Source organism: Hetaerina americana, unplaced genomic scaffold (genome assembly GCF_022747635.1).
Source record: "Hetaerina americana unplaced genomic scaffold, ioHetAmer1.1.p SCAF_5, whole genome shotgun sequence".
Classification (NCBI taxonomy): domain Eukaryota; kingdom Metazoa; phylum Arthropoda; class Insecta; order Odonata; family Calopterygidae; genus Hetaerina; species Hetaerina americana.
The window spans coordinates 67,334,820-67,356,181 of record NW_027287095.1 but is presented as its reverse complement, the minus strand read 5'-3'; the positions used below and the strand labels follow the sequence as shown (position 1 = coordinate 67,356,181).

The 21,362-nt window shown below is 34.1% G+C and overlaps 1 protein-coding gene across 1 annotated transcript in view; it reads left to right on the top strand.

Moving 5' to 3' along the window:
* Positions 1–21,362, top strand: part of HERC2 (E3 ubiquitin-protein ligase HERC2) — a 137,865-nt gene that overhangs the window by 71,792 nt on the left and 44,711 nt on the right. Inside the window, exons 44-54 of the mRNA XM_071592171.1 lie at positions 133–514; positions 1,649–1,905; positions 2,321–2,608; positions 6,297–6,519; positions 9,405–9,692; positions 13,510–13,706; positions 15,197–15,454; positions 15,904–16,347; positions 16,497–16,658; positions 19,174–19,437; positions 20,315–20,683. Of these exons, the coding sequence (XP_071448272.1) occupies positions 133–514; positions 1,649–1,905; positions 2,321–2,608; positions 6,297–6,519; positions 9,405–9,692; positions 13,510–13,706; positions 15,197–15,454; positions 15,904–16,347; positions 16,497–16,658; positions 19,174–19,437; positions 20,315–20,683 (3,132 nt within the window). The remainder of the gene's footprint in view (positions 1–132; positions 515–1,648; positions 1,906–2,320; positions 2,609–6,296; positions 6,520–9,404; positions 9,693–13,509; positions 13,707–15,196; positions 15,455–15,903; positions 16,348–16,496; positions 16,659–19,173; positions 19,438–20,314; positions 20,684–21,362) is intronic.

Here is a 21,362-nt window from a genome sequence, read left to right as displayed (position 1 = left end):
TCAAGTGCAACAACGTAGGATGCTAGATATAAGATGGAAGTTCACTAAAATATGGTTTATTTTTTAAAATACAAATATTTGTTTGCTTGAACCACCATACCTGACCTAACTTTTTCATCACATACATTCCAGGCTGCAGCATTGGCCATTTGTCAGTATCTTGGTGCTAAAGTAAGTGATTCTGCCCACCAAGTCTCAAGTAATGCCGCAAGAGTTAATTCCCATTCTGGGACCCAGGACCAGATGGGTTTACCTAAGCAAGAAGCAGCAAGGGCCCCACTTCAAGAATCCAAGGCTGGGGTGCAAGGAGATGAACCTGCCAATTTCAAGGGAGAAGCTATGCATCAAAAATCTTCATGTTTACGAGAAAGGAAAAAGATGACTCGGAATGCACCCAAAGCTGTTAGGGGTCATGGAAGAGTGGCATCTCCTGCTGCCCCTTCACCTATAGTTGCTCAGTTAATGGAAATGGGCTTTGCCAGAAGAAATGTGGAGCATGCATTGCAAGCATTAGGTAATTATGCTCAAGTTATAGCAGAAAATCACTAGCTAGAATTTCCTAGGTCTGGCTTAACCAGTTAAACTTAGTTGCAGAGTTTTTGGGTTTCAATATTGAAATGGCAATGATTTTTTTATATCATGGCTAGAAAAGGTAAGTAAGTAAGTAGCTGTGTCCCCGAGTAGACGAAATCTTGCGAATGACTAGCAGTATCTTGAAATCAATTTATATTATATTTTGCTTCCATGGAAAGAATCTTAAAAACTCCCAACCACTTTCTCTTACCATGAGACACCAGTTAACACATTTTATCATGGATGGAAGTCAGAAGATCGATGTATACTCCATCCCAAACCTTGCTAAGAAAGTTCCCAACCTTCAATGGATACTTTGATGGAATTTGACTTTCAATATGACACATCTCAAGTTGGAGTGTTGCCTTCAATTTCATTACCTGTTCCAAGCTAGATGTAGCAAAATGCCATATATTTCATTTTTACACTTCCTGTTTTTTTAACCCAACAGGGATTCAAGTGGTAATTTGTCATTGAATAATGGGGTAATCATTTCTATGATAATATCAGTAATAAAAACATATTAGGAATTATATTTATTAAGCACTTCTATGAAAAAGTATCTACATATTGGGCAATAATGAGTCAAAATTATCACCAATTTAGTTAGTTAATTAATAATCACTAAGTTTTTCTCTGTTGATAATGATTTTTAGTGGTGCTGCTATTACCACAGATATTAATTTTTGAATTTTGTGTGCAACAGTTGATGTATAGTATGAATTTTTTGACAAACTGATGCCATATACTATTATGTATTTTCTTGGGGTAAAAGTTATAAATCCAGTATTTATTAATAAAAACTAATTTGAATGATTTAGTCAAATTTAATTTCCAAGTATTAAAAACAAATGTTTTGCTAGTTATCATGCCTCTGTGAAAACTTCAACCAAAATCTCTTGTATATTACTGTTGCAATTCATTAGAATATTCACCATAAAGCAACATAAGCAACCAATGATTCTCCTAAATATTTTCACTAATATTTTCCGTCTTTTCTTACTTTTAACTTGTTGATAGACATTATTTTATATTAGTCTTTTTGTTATTTATATATACCTTGCCATTCTTTTAGGTGGTATTAGTGAGGTGACACCAAGCCCTGAAACCTTGGTTGGATGGCTACTGGAGAACCAAGATCAGATACACTCTGATTCAGAAAACACCTCATCATTAGATGGATTGAGGCCTCTTGATGCAATTACAGGCCAGGAGAGAGCAGCCATTGCCATGTCAGAGGACACAGATGATTCACTTTCTGATGAATTTAGTACTGATGGTCCTTACTTGGCTAGTAATTCAGTTCAACAAAACTTAGGCATTCATGAAAGGGTTTGTGTACAATTTTAGCCATTTTGGTCCTGTAAAATAAGCTAATTGGTTCTTGGTTTGCTTGAGCTTACTTAAAATATAAATCCTCAATTTAAAATTAGATTTTTAGTGTGCTATGTGCATATAGAATTCTTTTAGACATAGTTAAATAGATATTTTGAGGATTGGAAACTTAATAATTAACATTTGGCCAGTCAAAAATGTTTTAATACTGCATGTGATTTTGCATTAACAAATTCAGGGAAGTGCTGGTGATTGATTTCCTTTAGAAAAAGTGTTCTTTGGCTTTGGGTTACCTTATGTTGGCATACATAGATATTAACATACTAACTTACAGCATAGAAGTCCTTGATTAGCTGTGTGAAAAATTTTGTTTAATAAATGATTTTTGGGTGTTATTCAATTATTTGTTCAGCCTGAAGAATGGTCTTCTAGAAGCTGGAATGTTGAAGGTTGTTTTGGAGAGCACAGTTTATTTGAAAGTTCTGCACCTGCCTCATACCCATTGGCTGATCTTCCATCAATCAAGCCATCTAGTTTTGCCTCACCTTATCAGTATGCTAGTTGCATCAGGGAGATTCTGAAACCAGGTGCACTAGTACGCTGCTGTACAAGAGCATATGGAGAAGCATTGCGTTATGGTGATGTTGGGCGTGTACTCCATGTTGAGTATGTGGCAAAGAATCATGATGACTTGGTTGAGGCAAGTGGACTGTACAATTTGTGACTAACTTGTCTTTTGTTAATGTATAAAATAACATATATTTTGAGTTAAGAATTACTGTAATAGCCTATTAATCTCCCTTGGTTGGCACATTACCATGCCCTTTGATGCCCTAATATTTTGTATATCCTGCAGAGCATGAACATATTTTTTTATTCCTATTTAAATATATGAAGTACCTAGAGGAGGCATACAGAAGGATTCTGGATACAGGAAGGAGTTTTTTTCATTTATTCATACCAAGATACAGGCATTAGGGTTCATGCTAACTTGAGGGGTCTGCAATCATCCCACTGCTTTCTTTGCTATCATTAAATAGTTCAACTAATTTACATGGTTAATCAAAATGATGTTGCCACTTCTTCACCCATTTAAAAAAAGTTAAAATCAGGGTTGATGCTGTAGATTTACGAATTATAGTGAGCTATGAAGGAATCACGGGGGCAATTAAATATCAAATAGGTGGAGTTACATCAAGCCAGCCCCAAAAATATAACAGAATCGAATTCTCAATTGGGGCAGTTGAAAACATTACAGGGTTACAGAATATATTTATAAGATGTATCTTGATGTTAGGATGGGGAAAACTTTGCTAATATTTGATGATGTGCACAGACTCTTTTAAGATCCCCACAACTTTATTGGCATTCAAATACACTCTTCACCATAGAGAAATCTATTTTTCAAGATTCCTCATTAGAGAAAATCGGCTAAATTAATGATTCCTCATATATGTACTGTATGTATTACATGGAAGTAACTCCTCAATGGAATTCCTTTATATTCATGTAAAAAAATTTCTTTCATAGCCTAACTCAAGCACTGAGGATTAGGTTGTAGAAAGGACTATGTAAACCCAATCTCATCCCAATAAAGTCATTAAATAAAAAAATAACTCTGGTTAGATGTAGGTCTATAACTGTAGTTAGTGGTAAATCATCAGAACTAAAAATATTTTCCCTTTTTCCTACATAGTATTTCACCCAACTCGTACATTTGTAGGTCATTGGGAGAGCTGAGTATATTTCCCCTTGTTCCTAAATAGCATTTCATCTAACTTTCAACTAACTGTGGTGTACTTAGCACTCGAAAATGGCATACGCTGAGACCCCCTGGCTTAAAATTCATTTATTTTTATTTTTTATTATTTATGTCTAATCCCCTAGAGAAATGATATATGTTAAGATGCTGGACTAAATATTTGCCATAGCTCTATGACTAAGGTTACCAAATTTTAGGGGACAAAATCAAAGTGAAACTTGAGCCAGTTTAAGGTGCTGTTCTATATTAAGAGGGCTCCATAGTGTGGTACACTGAAAAGGATTACAGAATGAATGACATAGCAAATGAAGTGCCAGTATTTTGTTTGATAGGTACAACAGATACCAATACATATTATGAGTTACTTTCATTCTCCAATGTACTGAAACTAACTCTGCAGTTCATTCGACAGATTTAAAATTTTTTCTCCTAAAAAAGCAAGACAAATATAAATAATATTTGTAGTACACCATGCATGTAATGGGTAACAACAATTTCTTTATATTAGCCATTTATTCGATATCAATCTGAAAATCTGGTATCACTAGCATGTTCCTTTTTCATGTTTTAGTTGTCACCCTATTTTGAAAACTAACATCAAAAATTTAACCATTAATTGTACATCAACAATTAACTTGGACATATTGCATTAGCATTGCAAAAAGGCAAATATAATAAATTACCATTTAGGTTTTCCAAATGCTCTATGCACATTTTCAATGCCAATAAAACTGTATTATCACTCCTTGCAAGTAAATTGCCGAGTTGGCTGTCCCCTTTTTATAAAATTAAAGAATAGCCGTATTAACAGGTTTTGGACATTTGAGCGTATTTTTCACTTACAATCATGGGTGATCTAACCCTGCTGGCTAAATGCATAGAAATAGTGATCATTTTAAACAAATAGTTGGGTAAAAGCGGTTGTTCTTTTATTTCCATTTTTAGAAGTTTTTTGAATAAACCATGAAAATGCATATTTTTATACACTCAGTTACAGTGAATTGATTATTATATCTATGAAAATAGAACTTTTATGAAAATTTGTTTGAAGAAAAAGTGACGGAATTTTATGTTGAGCTCAATTTCTATTCAACAGCATCACTCAAAGTGAGGCTAAAGAGAATACATTATTATTAGTATTTATTGATTAATGTTTATTGATTCCTAAATAAATTGGTATTAGTAGTTTACTGTTTAAGGTGGTATAGAGTGGGCACAGACTGAACACCACTATATTTATTAACCTCACCCAACATGAAAAAACAACATACCACAATTTATCCTTCTTCAATTCCACATACATTCTACCTCCCTTAATTTATGCATCTATACATATTCTCCCAGGCATACATTTTTTATAAAAATGAAATAATATCCAAATGATTAGGTTCAGAGAAAAGTATTTAATTCATAAGTTGTAAATGAACCTTTATCAGCAACTGTTAAATTTAGTTGTATTGCAAATTTAAGCAGAGGAAATCCTTGTCATTTAATCCTTAGAAATGGCTTTTAAAATCTTTGGAAATGGTTAAATTACTTGGCCACTCTGTATTTTGTAACTTCTGGTGGATCAACTTGAGTCAAATTCTAATCCGTTTTCTCACAGTTTTTAAAAATGACAAATTTTTAATATAATTTCATCTAGATTTTAATAGTTGTCAGTCCACAAAATTCCTTTAGATACATGCATATAAATGGATTGACATCATTGAAAAAATTGTTCCATATGTGTTCAGGGGAATTTAGAAAATGCATTTCCTCTGAAATCCAAGGAAAAGTTTTTCATGAATTTAATGCTACCCCCTATGTTGTGTACGGAGAAAGTAAAGATGAAAAACAGCTCAGATGTAGACCTCATTCTGTAACTTTAAGATCAGGATCTAAGTATGTCTTGGAAAACAGGATGATAATAAGAATGATGTCAAAATTTTAAATAGCATTCATTACAGTGCAGCAGAGTTTGATCAGATCATCGCTATATTTTGTGGTTGCTTGTGCTAGAGCTCATACCATGTGCATTAAGTTATCATGAAACAAAACAATTTTCACCTAATAATACAATTTATTTTATTTGTTCTGTAATTTAAATGAACTATTGAGAAATATATTGGTGTAATTTTGCACTTAGCTGAGAGTGGTTCTGGGATTTTATGGTTTAATTTATATTATATCCATGTATTTTAAATAACGAACTGAACTACTGTGGGATTGATATGTTTCTGTGATTAATAATTTCTGGATATCATATGGAATATGGACTGTAATACTGGTGTGGCATCCATGACTTTCATATCTCATAAATATTTTTTCACAGATTTTCTGGCATACATGATGAATTTAGTTATCTCTTTTATTTTTAAGATATAAATCATTATAATTTTGATCAAGTTATTCAAATAAATTTCAACTTTTATGTGACAATATTAGAAAAGTAAGTAATAATTTTGCGGTTAATAATACTGTTGTGGTTAATACTTGGAGTCGTAATGGTCATTTTAAATCTTCCAATGAGAACTTTTGGAAAAAGTGGATGGATGAATGATAAGCAGCGATTCGTATTGTTCAAAATCCTTTCAAATGGACACAGTAAAATGGATTTAGAGCTTTGCATAACTCATTTTGGCAGGTCGATTGGCAGGAAAGGGGTAGTCCATACTGGATCAGGGCATTCCACCTGGAAGTGTTGGAGTTTGCCTCAGCCTCCTCACCTGCTTCTTTGTCTTCCCCTCCTCCTCCTCATGGTGCATCTGCTGCTGCTGCCACAATGTCAGCTCCCCAATCACTGACTTCCACAGACATGAAGGTCTTGGCACGCGGTACCGGATCAAGGCGTGCAGTCTACACTCAAAGTAATTGTTCTATTTCCATGAGATCCTCTGCACTTTTAAATTGCCGAACTGTGAAGTGGCTTGGTTTTGTGCACCTTATATAACTTTTTTTTAAACTATTTATTTAAAATATCATGCAAAGCAATTGGACTATCTTCCTTAGCTTTAATTTAGAGTGTTGATGTCCTGAAAATTTTGGAATAGTTAATGATGCAGTTTAAAAAAGATGCACTTCTGTCTCTCCTGTAGAGCCAACAGAATTTTAGTGGATCTATCAAAAAGTTTATGTTGAGTAGAAATATTAAAATTGAAAACTTAAACTGTCATCTCTCAAAGTGTTTTTCTAACTTGCTGGCATTAAGGACATGAAACATTCTCTCAGAATCTCCCAGGTCATTTATATTATTTGCATATTTTAGTATATGAAGTTCTGATGTGACACTCAGCAGAAATGTACAATCATACTGCAAGCTTCATTTCTAGCAAGAATGGTGACTACATTTTGGAAATATTTTGTCACACATGGTTAAGTATATCTGGCATCAGCATATGAAATATTGAAAACCTTGATATGCATAGTAGCATAATGCTTTGAGCTTGAAATGCTAAGTAAATTTCATTATCTGTAGGCATATTAAAACCGATGTGTGAACAACTAATTCATGTATCAAGTTTTTTCTACTTCTAAATGAAATTTCACCTTTTCTGTCTTATTCATTATATACATGAACCATGATTTTTTTTAAAAGTTAATTAGTTCGCCTGATGCTGAAATCTGTTGATAACTTAAGTATGAAAGTCCAATTTGTCCCTGATTATTTCTACATAAATTCTAGTTGCAGAAGTCAGTGACGCAAGAAAAATTATCTGATGTTACAATGTAATCAGTCTCCAAAATATTGGAGACTGAATACATGATTGCATTGAGATTTTGATTATTGTTCTTCATACCCAAACTTTTAGATTTGAATTCCTTTAAATATGATCTTAATTTGCATTTTTGTTAAACTCTTGGTCATTCATGGGTTGATTATACATTTTGCGGGTTCCCCATGTATGACTTTTTTGACCCATCAATCTATTCCATCTTGTGATATTAACAGATAGATAGATTTATTCGCCATTGAACAATACATAATTGTATGGGCCCATAATTTTCCCCCTGTAAATTAATTGTTTATGCTGGTTACATTTAAATAATAAATTTGCCATTCATTGTCTTGTTAAGGACAGTTTTTAATGTAATTTAAGAACAAATATTTAATTTACTTGGGAGTGCACAGCGCAAATGATTTAACCAAGTTCAAGTTAACAAGCCCAAGTGGTCATTAAGCGGCAGTCAGCACTGATTATAGGAGGGGTAGGATTGTATATTTTAGCTAAGGAATCACTGTTGTATTGTGAAGTTGAAACATTATGAATGATGCTGTCCCATAATAACAAAGAGAAGCTATTCTTTTCTCGATATAGCATGATGGTTACTTAGAAAAAGGAGATGTGTACAATAAAATTTCTGTTTATGGAATTATGTTCTGATTTAATGGTTTCATGACTACAGGTTGTGGCAACTAAACTTCACTTTTTATAAAGCAAAGCCCCTTTAAAAATTGAAGTTATGTTGCCACACCCTGTATAAACTAAGATAGAATAACCTTGGTGGAATTTGATAATTTATTACATGTAAAAGTTAAAAGTTTGTTTCAGTAAAGGTGCTGAAAATCATATCTATGGAAGATGTACTTAATTACTTTTTTGAATCGTAATAACTGATTTTGTTCAAGTATTGTGACATGAAAGGGATGTGGTCCACACCATTCCCTCCATCAGAATTATCATTTTCATTTATTAATGTGTTTAGCCTGTTAATTTCATCCATAATTGCTTCACTTTTTCCATGTTCGTTTTCTGCTTTTTTATCATCGAAACGCCACTTAATTTTCTTTCTCATATACTACTGAGGGGTTAAACAAAAATGGTCCACTTTTGATGCAGGAACATATATGGTGTGGTATCCCTAAAAACTTGGTGAACAGTCACATAAACTTTCAATGATTACATACCACATGCATCTGCCATAAAGAAAAAAGACCTAATTTAAGTGGCAATTTTTTCAACTTTGATTGACTACCTCTTTGTGCATTCTCGTGAATATGTGAATATTTAAATTGCTCACTATTATAAAAACGCTACGTATCTAAATAAATAGAATCCTAGCCTGTCAAAAAGTAGTGTTGCAGTTATAGGGAAGTCAAAAATTATGATTTTTCCCAGTCATTTATGTAACTCTCACAGTTCATTTATAAAAAGTAAATTTGAAGTGATGCCATATTTTAACATTTAGACTAATGGGCCTAACAATGTATTTATATTTGTACACTTTGCAAAATTTCATAATGCATAAGTTGTAATTTCAATGCACAGAAAAAATGCTTCATTAATTACACCTGCACTGATGTTAAAAGTGGTAGGTGCATATCATATGAAATAATTGCTTCACTTAAGTGTTCAGGTACCAACTATTGGCAGATCCTTTATATTTCTTTAACACTGTAGAGCTTAGCAGATGGGTTCCATGTAGTTGGATATTCATCTTTTAAAGGTCTCAGGATTACTGCATGAACGTTATACAGAGGCAGAATACTACACTCTAGTATTTAAAGGTCATATACTTGTGATATCTAATTCATTATCAATAAAATAAAATCATTTCACATAAGATCTAGTGTCTGCCAAGTACTTTCTATGCCAGGGTTCATGTATAAAGTTGGTCATTGTGAAAAATCCTTGAAATTCCATTCATTGGAGGTTTTCTTTAAACCAATTCTAATCTTTGGCTATCTCCCCTCATTATGGTCGCTTTTTTCTCAAATGCTTTACAATTTGAGTGCCCTTCTTGTTTTCATCAGGACGTATTGGAAATAGAAGGGATGGTTTTGGAGATGCTACACATCATACTAGCTGGTCAACTCATACTCAAGAATCAGATCTACTTTCTGTTGGAATGTCTGCCCCATCTGCTGCTTTAGGAGCTAATATTGTACACAATGGTATTCATTGTGATGGTTGTGGTGCATCACCATTGGTTGGGCCACGATTTCGTTGTAAAACTTGTGACTCCTTCAGTTACTGTGAAGTGTGCTTTTACTCTAGGATAACCCATAGGAGGCATCACTTTAACAGGATTGCTGAGCCAGGTCAGTGATTGGTTGAGATGGAGTACATTTCATATATCCATGTAAAAACCATGATTTCCCATCCTTGCTTTTCACCACCCATTAGCCATTGTATTCCAAGATAGGCCATTGCGAATTCTTGTTGTAGTTCTTTTTTTGAGCAATAGTTGATGTCTCTCAAGGAAATCATATATCTCATTTGGCATAATATACTTAATATCAGCAGAGTAATAAAATTCTTTTAAGAAAATTTGTATAATTGTTACCCTATTTGTGTTTTATACAGACTGCAAAATGGCATTTTTCCCTTCTTATCTTTCAATTTGAGTCTACTTCCCCTCACGAGTGAATGTTTTTTCTCTTCATTGAGCTTATTTTTTATAATCCCCTTGCATACAATCTTTTCATGGCTGAGACAAGGTTTCCATTCTAAAATAATTGACTTTTTTCCACTCAAATAATTTTTCCACTTTTTTCTGTCTTTGGCAATTCAGTTATTTAGCCCTTGTTAAACTGCTGAAATCTCATTCTTAGTTACATGTGGATGGGATATTAATAGCCATTTCTATTTTGGCACATGCTATGTGATTGTGAAGCTCTTTTGTTTATTTATTTGTATACTTTAACCCAAATATGAGTCCCTATATAGAGTTTTCTCAAGAATCATATTTCTAGTAAAAATAATCTAAGTGTAATCTTTAAAGCAATTATTCATTACTTACATATTATGTTGTTTTAGTTAAATGTATAAATATGTCACCATTTTCAATTTACTTACTGCATTCATGGGAGTTGTTTTCATGTGCTTCTTAGTTTAATTAACTGCAAGTTTACCTTTTTTGCTGCAGAGAATTCACTCCCAGTTTCTTTCACTATGAAAACAGATGATGGCTGTATTTCACTTTAAACTTTATCTAACCTAAATAATAGTTTACATTTAATCCTCCATTGATGGATGTTGTCTTGGTTTAGTTTGTTTTGTATCAGAATTATTTTCTTGCAATTGCAATTTTTTCAGTTGAAAAAATGCCCCAAATTTAAGGAGTTTCTGGTGCTTATCAGATTAGGCTCTTCAGCAACATGGCATTTGTTTTATATGTTCATTCTCAGATTAAATGTAGTTTAGTGCTGTTAGGCAAAACCTGAGTCCACTCGGGTAATCTTTTCATGAGGTGTATTATGTATTTACAAGGGTAGTACTTCACTTCAGTTGCAACTTTAGTTAGATACAACAGTATCTTCTTTCCGCAAGTAAGTTAAATTTAATACTCTATTAGCTCCAAGTGCATTATTATCGAGATAAAAATTAATTTTTGTCACTCAATAGTTAATTGGAAAATCCAGAAGGTGAAAAAGGAGAAAGATGAATTATAAGGAGATTTTTTGCTTCAGAATATACTAAATTTGCACGTATACAGAGCTAGATACTGCCTCCCATCAAAGTACATCCCCATTTTAAGAATAGGTAGGCCGACTAGGCAAAGGTCCAACTGTACACAATCACTGTTAACTATTTTACTCATTAATTTCTTTTATTAAAGGCTTATTGAATGTGTTTTACTGTAGGGCTTTCAAATGCTAACACTATTTATTCAAAGTTTTTATTATCACTCTTTCTTTGGGATAATGATTGAACAAATTGTGTGAAGGGATAAGGGAGTCTATTGTATATAAGAAGGAATGCTCCAAAACTAAAATTCCTAATGAAAAATATAATAAACAATCATAATAACCGTTGTAGAATGGAATAATTTCTTAAGGAACTGTCACCATTGTCCAAGTAGTGCGAATGTTTACTTCTATAAGAGCATTGATTGGAGCCCTCAGTCCATCATTCTTTGACTCTTGTCTCTCTTCTTTAAGCATTTTAAACCATCTTCGAGAATTGATATTGGGAAAAACAGACTCTCCATAAACCACCTTTATCATTACTTAGGCCTTAATTGTTTATTTTGCAGTTCAAGCAATAGCAAAATGTCAATGCAACTCCATATGTTTTGTCTATTGTTGCTGTAGGAACACTAAAAATTTTTCAACTTGCAATGGTTGCCATTGATGCATTGCTGGATTCAAAACAATGAAACCTACTGCACATATACTCGTACATTACACATTTACAATGCCACAATTTCTGAGTGTAAAAATCATTCCCATTGACCTGGACTAGAACCCAGATCCCTTAATTTCCGGCCGAGTGCTTTAGACAGTTAAGCTATTGAGGCGTCCTCTTACTATTATACATTTAGTTAGCAATAAAACATTTGGTACAATTACATTTTGGTGCAATAATTGATATGAATGAAAAAAATATGATCACACTTTATTGACCATTACTTACATTTATGATTTTTTTTAGTTTGCCTTAAGGCTATTGCTACATATAATACATTTCAGATTGTTATGTAGTTTGTTACATAGCCTGGGACACATTTCTAAAAATCCAAGTTTGTCTTTGTTCGCATGGACCTAAAGTGATGTTGATAACTATTCCTTGTTTTATTAGTGTAGATCAGAAGTGACCGAGAAATCATGCAAATGTGTGCATGCATGGTAGTTTGTTCCATGGAATTTTTAAATCAACCTATTAGTTATTGAAAACTTGGAGAAATATAGTATTTGTAGTCTGTGGGTTTATTAAGTGCCTAGATAGCTAAAATCATGTGGTTAAAAATAGAACTTTGGGTACATAAGCATCATCTTAAGGTTAAGTTGCATTTTTATAGGTCTCTGGATACAACCAAAACTTCATGAAAACTGCATCCCTCTATCATCAGTCATTTTGGTCCTGGATTGGTATTCTTCATCGTCTCACAAGAATTCTTTACTGTAATACATTAGTCAAATAGTGGTTTTCAGATATCACTTAATCATCTAGATTAGCTTATGATGTGGGTGCTAAAATTCCAATTTTCCATGTGCAAAGTGACTTAAAAGTAACAATCAACAAATATTTTTACACAGTAAGAGTGGTTTTCCTCATGTTGGAATAGTATCAGTTCAAAAAAATGTAGATGTATGGAAGCAATAGACTAGTCATAAAGCATGTGTAAGCGTATTTTTGGTTATATTCTAGTTTTAGAATAAAACAATGTAAAGGGTTGTGTATGAATATTGTAGTTTTAAATAAAACAATTAAAAGGGCTACTTATTATAAATTACTGGCAATATTGGCAAATGTACTGCTGAGATGATGCAAGTATTCGGATTCATGTAGGACACCACAGTAGAGCCATTTGCATGCAAATAATAACTATGAAAGAAATGATGCATTTGTCAGTGATGCATGACTGCAACTCATGTTAGAACTAGAATAAACAAAAAGTTTTTTAGAAATTTCCTAAAGAGTCATATTTCTGATTAATCAATGAAGTTGAATTCCACATTTAAGTAGTTACCATCAAAATGTCCATAAATTCTTAGAAACAAGTTGGTAGTTCACATGTTTTGGATGCTTCATGAAATATGCTGAAAAAAAGCAAACCAATGAAGTAACATGTATGAGATAAGCACTCTCTGATGAGAGATTGATTGTTTATATATCTTTCTCATATCCTTTATCTTCAGTCAGCTTATCTGAAGTATATAAATGCAAGAGGCCCAAATAAATTACTGGTTCAATATCAAATACCTCCAACAGGACACTATTTCCATTAATCAATATTCAGCCATTTGCCATGAATGCAGCATAGGAGTACAATAATAGTTGAAAGTGGTAGTCATTTTTATCCATCATTGTTGATGATTTTTTGGGAACATACTTTAATTGTAGCAAGGATACGAAAATGGATCTTAAATGAACTGCAATGAATGAATGTCAAATATCTTTCATTTTTTTCAGGAAGTGCCGCAGTGTTTGCTGGCAAACCAGGACGTCATAAAAGAAGTCAAGAAAAAAGAGATGATAGTCCTAGTCCATTGTTTGATGATTGGTCCCAGTGTGTACGAACGCTGGCTGTCTCATCACGAGATGCAACTGCTCACCGAATGGTTGATCATTCGGGAGGATACTGGCAGACATGTGGCCCTCAAGGAAAGGTATTATTTGGAATTCATGTAAATTTATTTTTTGTGGTAACCAAGGGTGCGCAAAGCTTCATTGTTATCAATTTTGCAGCATATCACTTAAAATTTCTACCAAATGATTCATGTTGAAAAAGATTCTTTGATTGAATATGAAAAACTATTACACCTACAAACATTCTTGAATTCTAAATTCTCATACCAAAAAACAGGAGTACTTGTGTTTGAGTTTGTATATAATGCTGGGAATAGTTAAGTTTGACACATAATTATTAATATTTCCAGAAAATTACAGGTTAAAAATACATAAAAGTTATTTGATACCAAGACTAGTTCTAGTGAGTGCATAAACTCTTTCTGTAACTAATGGAATGCATTTTCTTCATCATTACCTCAAAGCATGCACATGAATGTGATAGTAGGCTGATTAGTGAGGAAAAAATATTGAATTATATATTAAAGGTTAAGTCTTCTGTTGGAGATGCCCCTAAGGCAATGGAATTGGTAAAAATCAATGGTTAGTAATATTACATTATTATAATATTATATTAGATACCTACTCAGGAGATATATGGTCAATATTGTCACACATCAACGCACATAAAACATAGTCTTTCAAATTTTCTGAAATTGAACTTGGAATTGAAACTCAGTAATTGTTAAAAAACATTGATAATGTATGGTTTGTGCAACTTTTGGACAAACCTATCAGCCATTAAGTATCAACCTCTCCTCCCTCAAGTCACTCATATCACAGCTGGTAGGAATGGCAGTTATAGGCTCTATTTTTTATTTGATGATGCGAGAGCAAAACTAAGCAAAATGAATGGCAGATTATTGGCAAATGAATGAAGTGTTTTTGGTGACTACATTGAATACAACATGTCACCACAGTAACAAGTTTACTGTTATGAGCCAATTGGAAGTTAATGCCTGTATGTCCCTCAACCAGCTATTTATTTTATGAATGAATGTTTTTCTCAGAATTCTATGTTTATCACAAATGGTCAGTTATTATTAAACAATACAGGAGTAATTCATTCTAATGAAAAAATTGGCAGATTCAATTAATTAATTATCCATTAATTGATAATCATTTATAATTAAATTTGTAGGTAAAAATTTCTCCACTAGTGATGCTCCAATGTGAACAGTGGCCATTCTCAAGTAATATTCATCATAATTTCTGATTTATTTATTTTAAAACTTCAACCAGTACTCTCCAGCTGCACCTTACAATTCTACAAAAATAAAATGGTATAAAAAGTAGCTCAATATTTCAATCCTCAAAAACTGCAACCCTATTATTTTAATGAATTAGATTTTAAAACATTAGGAACAAATAATGCCATTATCTCTAAGAATAGATAGCTTTCTGTTGACTAGCAATTGAAGTGTGTGAATCATGGTGTAAGCAATATATTTTAAGAGGATTATATGTACTGTGTAATAAGAAATTTAGTAAATATTTTCTATTATTCATTCCATGGCCTTGAACATTGCAGCATTGGATAAGATTAGAAATGCAACCAGATGTGATAGTGCACCTCCTGCAGATGACGGTGGACCAGTCAGACACCACATACGTTCCTTCTTTAGTGGTTGTGAGTGGAGGTGATTCATTCAACACCATGAATAAGCTGAGCACAGTTAATATATTGGAAACTGACACCACAGTTTCCCTGCTTTCTGACCTGAAAGAATACTATGCTTGCATTGAAATAGCAATCAGATCATGCCGAAGTTTTGGTGTTGACTGCAAAGTAAGTAAATTATTCTTTCCTTCTAAATAAACTTATTTATTGATAATTCTTAAAGTCGGCTTAATGTTTAATTTTCATATTTGCTGTGCTTAATTCAATGGAAACTTCTGAGGACAAGCAGGGAAGGCATTTCATGAGTCACGATGAGAAAATATCGCATTGGCAGTAAACCTTCATGTGTTCATTGCTCCTCTTTTTCTATAAACCTAGGTATAATTGTTTTCAAGGTTCAGACTGTGTTATTTAAAAAAAAGTGCTCAATTTGGCTACCAGCCATCTGTTTTGGTCCTTATTTGGTATATTTCAATTGATTGGAATGAGATGAGAGAAATTAGCTTTTTCTTCTTGTTGAGTAATTAATGATAGTGCAGATTTTAATGAATTGCATTGAAACTAAGTCCTTTGTCCAGACTTTGTAAAAAAAATATTTGTTTTTATTTCATCCTTAGATTCATGGATTGAGAGTTGTGGGGTACAAGAAAAACATTGACTCAAAACCTCATACTGAAGACAACTGGGATGAAGATGAAGATGATGAGTTAGATATTGACCTTGAGCTGGATGCAGAAGCTCAAGATGACAAGGGAAATGTTCACAGAAATATAGCTCTAGATATGGCTGGGGATACCGAAATGGCTGCATTTTTAGCATCTGACTGGGAAGAAGATGGCATGGCATCTTTAAGGAGTCATGTTCAGCCTCTGTCTGCTGCACATGCACCAAAAGGTCGTTCAAGGGTTTATGTTTGGGGCTTGAATGACAAGGACCAGTTAGGAGGATTAAAAGGGTCCAAAGTGAAAACTCCAGTGCTCTCGGATGTGTTGTCAAGTCTTCGACCAACCCATATTGCTGGAGGTTCCAAGTCATTGTTTGTTGTTTCACATGAGGGAAAGGTATGACCGAAGTTGGAGTGATATTTACAATAAGTTACAATCATTCTTATGGCTTATTCTTTCAATAAAATGTAATCATATCATTGCCATTATTCATCTTGTATCTTTTGATTCTTCTTCTAATTCCTATCATTTTTTATTTTTTTCAGGTATATTCTTGTGGGGAAGGAACTAATGGACGTCTTGGACTAGGACACAGAAGCAATATTGCTACACCTCGCCAAATTGCTGCCTTAAATCAGTATGTTGTTTGCAAAGTAGCTGTGCACTCTGGAGGAAAGCATGCATTAGCCCTTACAATGGATGGAAAGGTTAGCAACAAACTGAATGTTTGGTGAAATGGTGCAAATGATTATTCTGGTACCATTTCCTCTGGTTTGAAAAAGTCATGTGTTTGCATAAGTTGGTTGTAGTTTACTACTTTATTTATACTATCGAGAGGTTATCTTGTGTGATAATACAGTGTAACCTCATAATACTAGCATAATCCATTCCACAGTCTTTCTTGTGAAGCGAAACACTTGTTTATTGAAACAACTTTTTGAATATAAATTATTGTAAAAAAAATGGGGGTAGTCCAGGGGTAGAGTATTGAACTACTGACCGGAGGGCCCAGGTTCGATTCCTGGGCAAGCCTCTTTGGGCACCCTCATCTCCACCCAAGCTTTGTAATTTTTTTGGTTACCAGATCATTCTGGGAAATCATAACGGCACAGAGAAAGGGACTGTCACCCCTGACACTATCAAGTTTAGTACTGGGTGAACTTTACCATCACCTACCAAATTGACCTTCGGATTGATTACTGTGTTAATGGTTTATTTTGAAATGCGATAATGTGTTCCTATGTGTGCCTGATTTCTTGGATACTGGTTGGAGTTGTGTGGTGAAACTTGGGTATGTGAATGGTGTTGCATGCATCTGTTCTACGTGTAAATATGTCTTCAATCGGTTCCATAAATCCAGAAACCTAAACATGTGGTCTTCAACTGAAGTGCCCAATTTATTGGATACTGGGTGGTGTTCAATAAAGACATCAAAAAGAAACTAAAGAATTGCAAAGGATTTGCCGATAATAACCTACTCTTAAAGACACCTGTTAAGGTTCTCCCTAGAATGGCATTATGTGCATTTAAATCAAGCGTAAAACCTGAGGATCTTGAGGAAGGTTTGTAGAACCAAAATGACCAAAGTGAGATCACTTATGGAGGTGCTGCAAGGTTCCGCTCTTGCCTCGATCCCTCTGACCAGAACACAATGAATCAAAACATTGTCTCTAGACAAGGTAGATCTAGAAACATTTGATTTTGTAGATGCTTGAAAATTTTCTAAAAATGTAAGTCAAAATTATCATTATTTAAATTTCTGGTATGCATAGGCACTTCATTATTAGGGTGATACCTCACACACATGGTACAATGCTACTGTTTCCTACAACCTCCACTTCACATTTAGCCTTATGTTTTGGACTTAACACTTCTTGAAGGCTCATGGAGTTTCTAAATGGTAAACAAGTACTGGTTTGATTTTTAAATTGCTGCTTGCATTTGTGTAAAATAGCAGCATGAGATGGGCCTTTCATTGCCTTTTGGTTGGGCATTGCATATTCTTTTACTGTTATGTACACAAATATAGGTTTGCTTCAGCATCTTTTTCCCAAAGAGAACCATCTCATCATAACTAAAAACGTTGTGGTAGGTAAACCTCAGAATTTACAAGCTTCTTGTCGTCACGGATGAAGTTCTCTGCTGCCTTTGACTCAGAGCCTGCTACTTCACAATGCTATGCAATGCCATGGATGATGGTTCTTCTTATTAACTTCTCAAACCAACCACGACTCCCCTTAAATTCTTTTTGGCCTTTAAGGATCCTGGCAGCTTCTAAATAAGGTTAATCAAAATCTCTTTCCCCTTCTCACGAATTACATTCTTATAAATGGTGTCGCGTTGCAGTTACTTTTCATTTATTTGTATGAGAAGCAACCTTCCAACATTGTTGAGAATGCTTAGTGGTTGTGTAGATTCTCTAGTTACTCTATTTGAAGCATCTATATCCTTAGTCTTGTCAGTGTTCTTGAAGAAAATGTCAGTCGTTGATGTTGACCATTGTTGATGTGCATACTAGATCAGCCATACTCACACCTTGTTCCCAATTTTCAGTAGTTTTACTTTCATTGTTACTGCTATTTTTATTTCTGAAAGGGCTCCCTTCTTATGAATTTTTCTTCGGGGTAAATTTTAAAACTATGCACAAAATATTATTGAACTTTTCACCAAAAATCACTGATAACATGTTTGAACACAAATATGGAAAATGTGTGAATACTAGCAATGCTAAGATGCTTGTAGAATGAGTGCTGGAGACAAACTCTAGTAGCAGAAATGCAATGAATCCAGGAACTCCCCTCTCCTTATCACTCATTATGCGAAAAGTTGCTCATTAAGTGAGTCTTTTGGGACTAATATTTTTGCTCATTATGTAAATTACTCACTGTGCAAGGTGCTCATTAAGCTAGGTTTTACCCTATATTGTCGTATTTATCATTATGTTATTTAATGGCTATGCCTCAGCCTGATTTTATATCCACTTCAATTAGTTTAATGTAATTGATTTTTTTGATAGCAGTTGCAAGAGAAATCATTGTTATTTTGCCTTTATATAGATGTCTTGTTTATCTTAATGTCAAGAGATCTTCTTAAATAATAGCTGTGTAGTTTACTGAACAGAGTAATTACCAGCTAAAATAGCACTTTTCTTTCATTTAGCTCCTTATGTAATTATTAATCAACTCTTAATTGAACAGTAATTGATGTTATTTTGTGTTTTAGGTTTTCTCATGGGGAGAAGGTGATGATGGTAAACTTGGCCATGGAAGCTGCCTTTCAGTCCATTCGCCTCGCATGATTGAAGCACTGCGAACCAAAAGAATTCGAGATATAGCTTGTGGCTCTTCCCACTCGGCAGCTGTCACTGCATCTGGCGAACTTTACACCTGGGGGCTCGGAGAGTATGGTCGTTTGGGTCATGGAGACTTAGTTTCTCAGCATCGACCCAAGAGAGTCAGAGCTCTGGCTGGTCTACGTGTTATTCAGGTACTTTCGTCATGGTTGATGAAACATCACCATGAAATAAAAGTAATGGCTTTGCAATATACCATGATTGGGTCATTGTACTATCATGTCTTCTTTTTATGGCTATATTCAAAAGTGTAGTAAAACATAAAATTTACTTTGGTGAAGAAACCATTTTAAACCAATTAAAACCAAGTTTTATGTATAATTGAGGCCAGAAAAAATATTTTCAAAGCTTTTGTTGACGTTTTACAAATTTAATGCATAACTGCTTTTCCTATGATAAATTTTGAGTTCTGCTTGATTTTCTATTTATTACCTTACAAAAATTTGAAAGAAGTGTAACTTAATATTATAGAAACCGCTCCCACTGGAAAAAACAAAAGCACAATATTTCTGACAGTTAAAACTAATCCACTAGGAGATTACTCAGTGTACAATGGGTGACAGTGTGCCTTAATAACAAATTTAATTGTGAAAACTGATTTAGATAAAGCAAGCAGAGAATAGTAAACAAATTGTAAATATCAATTATAGATATTATGAAAAAATATGGTACAAAAGAATAAATAAGTTTCTCAAAAAGATTTTATGTAATTATTGGAAAAGAAGTGATGTAATGAGCTCTTTACTTCAGCATTTCATATTTAAGTCTATCTACATAATTTCAAAATGGTATGAAATCAGGCACATATTTTGTTAATTCAGAGTATATACGTGTGACATGGTTGGGTTATATTTCAATTTCATTATGAAACTGTCGTATACAATTGCATTTGAAACTTTGAAACTTGAACTCTTAAATTTCAACCAGAAACACATATTCCATTGATTCCTTTCATTATCTTTGTTCCATTTATGTATGCATGTGTGAAGTATATCAAAACTATATCTACAGGTGGCATGCGGATCCAGGGATGCACAAACTCTGGCTTTGACATTGGATGGTAGTGTATTTTCTTGGGGTGATGGTGATTTTGGGAAACTGGGAAGAGGAGGAAGTGAAGGCTGCACACTGCCACGAAATGTGGAGCGTTTAAATGGACAAGGTGTAATTCAGGTTGAATGTGGAGCCCAATTCTCCTTGGCACTTACTGAAGCAGGAGAGGTCTGGACCTGGGGGAAAGGTGACTACTTCCGTCTTGGCCATGGCATTGACAGGCATGCCCGGAGACCAACCAAAGTTGAAGGAGCTCTGCTTGGTCGTCGGGTGGTACAAGTAGCAGTGGGAGCTTTACACTGCCTTGCAGTCACTGATGATGGCCAGGTAATAAAAATAATATTCTTAATTCAACCATGTCATTGTGTCAGGATTAGTGGATGTCATCAGTACAAAATAATGTGTGTGTGTGTATAGATATTATGCACAATTACAATTAATAATAGTAAATAAAAAAAGGATTGGCCCAAATATAGACATAACTCACTTATATTTGGGTAGTTTCAGCCACCTTCATCAGGGTATAAGAAGTCACTGATACTAAAGTGAAGAAACAAAGGAATACTGGGAGGTGGAGGGTTAAAGAGAAGGGCATATATAATGATTGGTAATTGAGAGGAAGGTGTCAGTTATAGAAACAACTTAGTCCAGGGGGGTGGCAAGATTTAAAAAGAAAGATACAAGTTAACTCTCGAGTCCTTAACTGTATTGGTCTGGCTGTTGACTGGAGGGAGGTCAAATTACTAGGCAGCAGTTATCGAAGTTTTCACTGTGCGTAGTTGGGTGTCTGGCAACGGAGAGGGAGACAGATGGGGAGGATGAGTCACAGGATACTCTGTGGTTGTTGATTCTAATATGTAGGGGAGTGGTGCATTGGCCAATATAGATAGCTGGGCAGAGGGTACATTGTAGGTGGTATATGATATTTTTTTAAATGCAGGAAGATGACAGGAGTTTATTTAGGATGGTGTTGTTGTGGAAGGGAGTTTGTTACAAGGATGGAGCA